At 45.1% G+C, this 8916-nt stretch overlaps 1 protein-coding gene across 1 annotated transcript; it reads right to left on the bottom strand.

Annotated features, from left to right (window-relative positions):
- Positions 1-186: 186 nt before the first annotated feature.
- LOC101763140 (calcium-dependent protein kinase 3) lies at positions 187-6843 on the bottom strand. The gene is made up of 7 exons (XM_004970400.4): positions 6050-6843; positions 3956-4099; positions 3730-3882; positions 2816-2931; positions 2534-2701; positions 747-977; positions 187-662 (listed from the first exon to the last, which is right to left on the bottom strand). The coding sequence occupies exons 1-7, from the start codon at positions 6711-6713 to the stop codon at positions 513-515; spliced, it is 1626 nt and encodes a 541-aa protein (XP_004970457.1). The 5' UTR covers positions 6714-6843; the 3' UTR covers positions 187-512.
- Positions 6844-8916: the final 2073 nt, after the last annotated feature.

Genomic DNA, 8916 nt, shown 5'->3' with positions numbered 1-8916 from the left:
GAGAGCAATTTGCTTGGCAGGCAGATAGAGCAGCATCCGATATTGTCTGCGTTGCACCACCCACCCAGTGTACTAGGTGAACAATTGCATCATATCTTATATTTCGGCATCACATTGCAGGCAGGAGGCAGGCTACCACTCACTTGCAGTCTAGCACATTCGGCATCTGCCGATACAAACCAGATATAATGAACTTTGCCACTGCCATCACGCTAGGTCAACAAACTGCATTTCAAGACTGTAAACACATTGTGTTGTACAACACTTGGCATCAGGTGCCACAGGATCAAACTGGAGAAAAGCAGGCGCGCAGCATTTGGTACATTCGGCTCAGTGCGTGCTTGTCAGCGAAACCAGGAGAGCTAATTACACAGGTAAGCCAATCAGAGGGTTCACCTATCTAAATTTCCACGCAAGATAATCATGAGAAAAGAAAAGGGGGCCAAAGAACTTCTGCTTAGTGGAGCCAAGGGCCTAACTACATGCACACATATGGATGCAGGTCGCTGTTTTCACTCAACACCCAATTTTACCGAACCATCCTTTATAAGCTTCATGCTAAGGCTATTAAACCTTCCTCTTGAATAGTGCCGGGACGCCTTTCTCCAATCTGTACCGGTCTTCATCATCGCTACAAATTCGTCATAGCTAATCTTGCCATCCTGCAGATGTAAATAGAGAAGATATTCATTCAGATGAACGGAGAACCAAAATAACAGTTGTATTAGATATGAGAGTACAATGACCTTATCAGTGTCAACTTCTTGCAATATGTCATTCACCACTTCCATGCTATCAGCTGCTCCATCGTCCACTAGAGCCTCTCGAAGCTCCTCAGGCTCAATGAAGCCATTGCCATCCTTGTCAAAAAATAGGAAGGCCCGCCGAAGGTGCTCGTCATCTGCCATCCTTTGCAAATGAAGAGAGACCGCCAAAAATTCCCCATAATCAAGCGCTCCCCTACCATTTGTGTCCACCTGAATGCCACCAGTTTATCAAAGATGTGCAGTTTATCAATAAAAGAAGTGCAGAGTGTACAATTCAATAATCTACCCTCCTCTTGCTACCTCTCTCCTGTCACATCGTGAAGCTACATCAATTCAACTATCAAACCGGTACACCAGCCAACTGAAAAACTTAAGCAACCCCCTCAAAAAAAACCTTTGCAAATGGCACTAAGGAGGTATTGTAGCGAAAATTATATAAGGAGAGTAAGGCAACACTCTCAATCCAACTATCAGCGAGTATGCATGATTAGCCCCCCACTCACCCACCCAACACACCCGCACACAAATCCTGTGTTATTTACAAAGATGACACAGTACACCTTTTGTGCACTTTTTGTCCTGTTCCTGAAATGAGGCTCCGCTCTTGCAATTGGGTCGTTGCGATTACGGGTTGGCTGTCTAATTGTCCAGGCGGTAATGATAGTAACTTGTACCTGAACCGGTGGCTCACTTTTTCTAAGTAATGGGGAAGAGGACTGAAACATGCCACTGAAAGACTCTACTGAGACAAAAAAAAAATGGGCTGTCAAAAAGGTAGAGGAGGTAGGATGGGTAGTTGGTCAGATCTAGTATGGATCATACATGGACGATAGTTGGAGTCGGCGGCTCTCCTAGGCTTCCCTCATCTGGGATCCCTGGGGAAGAGGATCAAGTTGGCCCTTGCGAATAGCTTGATGGTACAAGTCTCTTATCAATTCATTAACATCTACTAATATAGGGGTATAGTAGATGCTATCACACATACAGTCATACTCAATTCGATGGAATTGTTTGATCTTAAAGGGGATCTTCTATAATTTTGCACATAAGGGGTTATTTCTTGGTTTCGTCCAGTCATTAATAACTTGATTATTTTTAGATAATAGTAGATAACAAGGACATTTATATCAGAAAATGGTTGCTAGATGAAATGGGGCCAACTTTTCTGAAGTCTGCCAATAAGCAGTCAACTAATTCCTATACATTGGCACCAGCATTACTAGATCATAGAAGAACCAATATGATTGCATCCTAGCTTGGTCAACAGGGAAATCTCTTGCCATTCAAAAGGATGCCAAACGCATCAACACAATCATTTCAAAACATATTTCTGATTGAATGAACCAGTCTATTAGACAACACTAGGGTACGCTCAGGTCAGATGGATTTCATCTATTAGACAACACTAGGGTATGCTCAGGTCAGATGGATATTTTGATACTATGATGGAATACAATTAGGACATAAATCATACATGAGTAATAGTACCCTAGAAAGATCTAGGCCACAAGAATCGCGCCAGGAGCTCGGAACATGTGGTTGATGTGAGTGTAAAGTGGAAGATGGCATCAAAAGGAGTGCCAGAGTTTATTGTGTCTTTCCGTGAAATTACTAATCATGTCTGTTGTTCTTCAATGTATCACAACTTTTTTATACCATTTTATTAACATTCGGTTTGTTCACCACCTAAAGATTCTTTCAAGGAAATACAGAACTCTAATCTTGCTTGTTTCTATGAGGTTTGGAGGATTCTTTGAAATACTTACAGCTTCAATGAGCATCTGCACTTCTGATTCCGCAAGATGAGAACCAAGTTTTGCTATTCCGGTCTTTAGTTCTTCATAAGATACAATCCCATCATTATCAGTGTCCATAGTCTTAAACATCTCCTTTATGTCCTCAACTTCCTCAGCAGACAAATGATCAGCGATGACCTAGTGAAATAAATACAGCAGATCTTGTCAGTCAACCTTTCCTCACTATGGCAGAGATAAGATGGAATTGCGCATCAGATTAGGATGGAAAGGTTAAGTGAGCAAGATACAGACCCTTAGAGCCCTTCTTTTGAATCTATTCATCCTAGAAAATTGTTTGAGCCTCGACTTCACAATATCTCCAAGAGGAACATTAGGAGCCTTCTTCGCATTTTGAAGCCAAGGATGTTCTGTGATTTTTTTTTAAAAAAAAAAGAGAAACAGCGTCAAGTTTCCTCAAAGGAAAAGGACAAAATGAGGTAAATTTTTTTATACCACATCAGCATCATTAAGGCAGGAAAACAGAATAAAAAGAGCTTAGAAACATTTGAAAAAAGACATGAGTTTTGCTACAGATATTGCCCTACTCAAGAGGACAGTTTCATATAAACATCAACCTGTGAAGAGGAACACCACCCTTTTGATTCAAACATTTCTTAGGTTTTAGGCTTTTAGCACAAACATTCTATAAAAAGCTAAAGCAACAACAGTGCATGACATGACTAAATTTGGTCCAAGAACATATTAAAATGTTTGATATGCCAAAAAAACTGTCTGATAATTGATAAACAGAAAGAGGTTTAAGGTAATTTAGCAGGTTCTAAGCATAGTTCATTGACATTCATTTAGATAACTTGGCATGCCATTGGATATGAGTAGCTCTTTCTTTTAGGGGGGAAACTTGAATAGAATACTACTGTTTCAAAGTTAGTCGTGGAAACATTTCAATCGAATCCTGCAGAACAGTTGGACCAAAAAAATAAAATAAACCTAAGCCTAGTTACCACCTCAGCAATGGAAATGCAGCAGGCATGTCAAGTCAAACTGGACAGTGTCACAGTATTATACTGTTGAAAGGAACCAACAAAAAAAAGTAGTGAAAGCTTTATGCTTCACTGTTAAAGACTGATGAACATGACAATTTCAAGAGTCATATTGGAAACAGAGAAGTAGCATATTAAGGGATGCTTTATTTAGCAACAACATACCGAGAACCTGCTTTGCAGTTAACCTGAGCTTTGGATCAGGCTCCAACATGTGTCGAACTAAATCCTTTGCATTTTCTGAAACATTAGGCCAGGGTTCCCGCTTAAAATCAATATTTCCACGAAGAATGGCTTGTGCCACCCCTTGTTCAGTCTCTGCAATTCTTCAATGTCAGGGTTTTGGCAGAGAGTAAATGTAAGATAATTACAGGTTCAATAAAGAAATTACCGGCCCAAAATGGAGGAACTCCACATAATAAAATATACAGTATAACTCCCGCACTCCATATGTCTATTTCTGGTCCATAATTTCGCTTCAATACTTCGGGAGCCATGTAATAGGGGCTTCCCACAATTTCTGAAAACTTTTCACCTAAAAAAGTACAACAATAAGATAAGAAAGACTAGATAAAAATAGAGTTTAGATGTATAGTATACATGTGTGTCCAGCAAGTTTGTAAATCAGCAACATCGTAATTAGAGACATCACAAAGGAGGACAATACTAGAAATGAGGCTTAAATGCAATCACTCTATAATAAGAAATAAAAGAAACACTTTCTCTTAAAGCTTAATTAGTGATTAGGCACTAAAATCATGATCAATGGCGACATGTTGAGGTCCTCAACTTTCATGAAGTACTCAGCAAATAGTTCGAGATGTACAAACACTCTACGGATGGGTAGAAACATATGCATAATTTCTGGTAGCCTCTATTGTGTGGGGATGGGTAATACTTGTTACAGTGACTTAAGAGATGTTCGGTGGAAATGGCATCATGAGAATCCTGTTGGATAATGTATATTGTATAGAAAGCAAACTAAGATCACAGCAGAGAGTGAAGGTGGAGCAGTGAAGATCATTGCACGCAGAAGGGGGACGCTAGAGCTAGGATTTCAGTGACTTGGGACCGACTGGGGAAGAAGTATCAAGTTAAGTGAGAAGGGAAGCAGCTCCCAAGGAGAGAAGGGCTGCAGGGAAGGGCAAAACTTTCAGCGTTAACGGCATCGAGGCCTAACTTGACACTTGACAGGAGTGGTACAAGATGAGCTGGTCTAGCTTTAGATGGTATTAGAGTGTACCATTTCTTTCAATGATATATAATAGAAGAGGTGATCTTTTAGTGGCATATGGCCATTTTTTTCTTAAAATGAAGTGTGCGCAGAGTAAGCGATAAATCTGTTCCAAGAGCTGATGACTCGAGTGAGTCAGTAAAGTCAGAGTAAACAGTCCTTGTGTAGTGTATATCTAGTGCGCTTTCACACTATTTAGTGCAGGAATTGAAAGTTTAGCTGCAAACCTAAATGATAAAAATGGAAAATGGTGATTCTTAATTATTTCTTTGGGGTTTGGGGGGGGGGGGGGGGGGGGCATCAAAGACAAACGAAAAATAAAACAGAATGGTCAAGATAAGAAGCAAGTAGCAGGAGTATATCTATAAAAGTTTGTTGACAGATAAGAACCACGGATAACAGAATCGCGAACAGAAAATCGCATTATCTTACTTATTGGCATCCCAAATCCTAACCAGTAAGCTCACTTCATCAGTTGATGTAAGTCAAGTACCATAAACATTGCAGCTGTATTTGGAACTTTCTGTTCATATTAAATGCTGCTAACTGCGTTATAAATTATTATTCCGCAAGTGTAAGGTTGTACATCGCATCCACTCCTAAATATGATTAACTCAGTGCTATATAACTTCTACCCATTACAGGCTACTGAGCTCACATCACACATTGGAAGAAAAGTGTATTGGAAACAATGAACACAATATTAATAACTAAATTTCACAATTAATGCACCACTAATTGGTCATCATAATCCCAAAAATAGTGGACCACACCACACAACAGCCATCCTAAAGCCTTGACGTGCCAACCAGGACCAACCAGGCAACCACTGAGCCCACAGCAATATGTTCATTCTTCAACAAACCAAATTGTTCTGTAAAGGGAAGAAAGGGCACTATTGAACTGATGTTCTGTATAAGATCATCGGTACCTTCAACATATCTTGATAAAAGGAGCTGTTAACAGTATCCACTGAACCAAATGCTGGACCACTCTCAATCCTCATATCTTGACTTCAAAAGTTTAATTTTCAGACTATTCACAGCTGCAGTTGCATTCACTACACTGCCCAAATTGCTGCAGCTAATCCACAGTTTCCAATTAAAGAACCACAAAACTGCTGAATTCCAGCTTACACTGAACTCCGTTGTTCAGTTCTGCCCAGAACACCCCTACTAAAATCACAAATCCCGGACGTGCGTACGGAAAATCCTCCCAAATCGGGAAAGGATCTCGGCTGGGGTGACTTACCAGGCTTGAAGAAAATGGAGAGGCCGAAGTCGATGGCCTTGAGCGGCGAGTTCTCCTTCTTGTTCGCGAAGAGGAAGTTCTCGGGCTTGAGGTCGCGGTGGATCACGCCGTGGCGATGGCAGAGCTGCACGACCTCGACGATGGTGCGGGTGACGTTGGCGGCGGCGCGCTCCGTGTAGTGCCCCCTCGCGACGATGCGGTCGAAGAGCTCGCCGCCCTCGCAGAGCTCCATGACGAGGTGCACGGCGCCCTCGTCCTCGCAGGCCTCCCGCAGCGACACGATGCTGGGGCTCTTGGGCAGGTGGCGCATGATGGCGACCTCCCGGCGCACGTCCTCGACGTCGACGGCCGTCCGCAGCTTCCGCTTGGAGATGGACTTGCAGGCGAGCAGCTCCTTGGTGTCCCGATCCATGCACAGGTACGTGACCCCGAACTCCCCGCGCCCGAGCTCCCGGTCCAGGACGTACTTGTCGTCGATCCCGGTGACCTCGCACCCCTCCTCGCCCAGAACCGCGAGCCGCTTCTGCCCGCCGCCGCCGCCGCCTCCCCCGGCGGCGCCGCTCCGCGGCTGGTGCGGCTTCTTCTTCGCGTTGGATGCGGGGAAGTGCGAGGAGCTGACGTCCTCCCGCGCGACGGCGGCGGGCGAGCGGCAGCAGTTCCCCATGGCCGCGCGAGATCAGAAGGCGGGAGGCTAGGGTTTGAGCGGCATTGGGGGCGCTGGGGTGGTGGGGGAGAGGAGGGAAGAAGGATACGGCCTGCGGAGAGGAGGGGAGGGAAGGGAGGGGGCAGTAGAGAAGAGGGTAGTGGAGCAGTAAACTGTGCGGGCTAACGGTATGAACGAGGCGCTGGGGACGGGGCACTGGGGACGCGGAGCCGGCGGCAGCTTTTAGGCCGAGGAGGACGAGGCGGAGGAGGCCGGAGGGGAACATTCCCACGTGGCATCTCGGCGTGTGAGCGAAGGGTCACTGCCCGGTGGGCCTTGGGTAAATTTGTGGGTGCGGTTTTGGGTGCCGTGGTGGTGGGGAGTTTGACTGCGCTCCGGGGTGTGGTGATAGAAAAGAGGGAAATGGCGTTTCTGTTTTATATATCTTTTGATGGACTTGTAAAATAAAAATAATCCGCCTTGATAATTGCAAAAAAAAAATTCTAGAGAATACATTGATTATACTACTTGTTACAGTTCGTGTATTATATTTCTATTGACATTTCAGAAGTTAAGTTTGGCATTATTTAGAAAAACAATCATAGGTGGTTAGGTGCTCTCCTATTTGTATAGCCCCATACATAAAATTTGTATTAAATGATAATGCGTGGCGCTTGCTTAAAGATCTGGTTGATGTCTGCGGACTTGTCTTACAGAAACTACCCTGAATACTATTCAGGTGGTCTTATTCAAATCAAATGCATACGGGACAAAAAAAATTACTCGCGCCACCATCCTTTCAGATAATACCAAAAATCCTTTTTCTTTTCGTGGCTAAAAGTCACGGAAGAAGGCACCTAATCGGTGATGGAAATGCCGTGTGCGACTTCCTAAACCTTGTCTTACTCTAGTTTATCCACCGCTTGACTCAACAGGCGGACAAGAAAAATACTTTATACATGCTATATGCTATAGATTCAAACTCCTTTGTTGAAAAATACCAAAATCCCAACAGATCCATGGACCTTTTCCAACAACCATTAGAAGCTTCTTGCGCAGATAAATGATACTACGGCCTCGCCCCAAATTTCAATGCGCATAGACTCGGCACGATAACGTCGTCACGAGAACAAAGCCAAGATGTGTGTAACCGCGTCTTACTCCCAACCGTGGTACAAGACAGTAACAGTTTCGCGTGTATTTGTTCGTCTAAACACTTTCACTCTTAGCATCTCGTATATACTCGCGAGAAGTCCACGGACTACGGATCTTCCTCTACCGGAACGCGCAGCCACACAGGTAGGCTGCGAGCTCCGGCTCCCGGCCAAATCAGCCATGTTCCCGACGCCAAGGGGCGACGGCGACGGCTCGACGAAAGCACGCGCCACGCTTCGATATCATCTCCCGGGATGGAACGCGACGCGTGAAACTTTTCTCTCGGTAAAGAAAGAGCACCTGCGATGCAAGCAGCACTGCAGCAAGGTGTGTGTGGCTGCCTGGGTGTCTTGCCCGCGGCGGCACAGCGAGATCCTCGAAAGCAGCGGGGAGACGTCGCCGTCGCCCCCAAGGTGAAATTTCAAAAGCAGGATCGGCTGCATCCGTAGGCAGATTCTGCGCGTCTGCTGCTGTTCTGGCCTTCTGGGCAGTACTGGCCTGGTATGAACACAGGCACCTCGGCGGCAGGCTGCAGCAGCAGTCACATCTCCATCGGGTCGGGGAGAAGTCAAGACGCCTGTGCGTACAGTACAGGCCCAGGCAGGACAGGGACTGGAGGAGGCTGGTGATCTGATCAGTTTCCGGCAGGTGACGGCCAACTAACCAACCAGTCGTGGGCTCGTATCTGGCTATGAAAATTGGGATCTCGGCGAGAGGAAGGTCCTATCTGTGTATCTGGTCTGTACCAAACCTTTGCTTAAAAGCAGCAGGCTAGCTGCTGTTGCCGCTGGCCGGGGCTCCACTGTACATCCCTTTTTCCTCGGATGCCATCATGCACGCAGGGCGCAACACTGTTCGCCTACTAATTTATCTACTCGTCCTCTACCAAAATCTCCCTAATCATTGGCCATCCCTCTTTAGATGCAACGTGTAAGGGAACCCATATCCTCCGCTTTGCCATTTTAACATGTCAGACAGATCAAGGTGAAGGTCCATGCAGGTGCCGTTGCAGCTCATGGAAGAAACGGCAGGAAGGACCGGAGGCGGCGCACCAAAATCTACCGTCCCG

This window comes from Setaria italica, chromosome V (genome assembly GCF_000263155.2).
Source record: "Setaria italica strain Yugu1 chromosome V, Setaria_italica_v2.0, whole genome shotgun sequence".
NCBI lineage: Eukaryota > Viridiplantae > Streptophyta > Magnoliopsida > Poales > Poaceae > Setaria > Setaria italica.
Note: the sequence above shows the minus strand (reverse complement) of the source record. Positions and strands in the feature narration are given on the sequence as shown.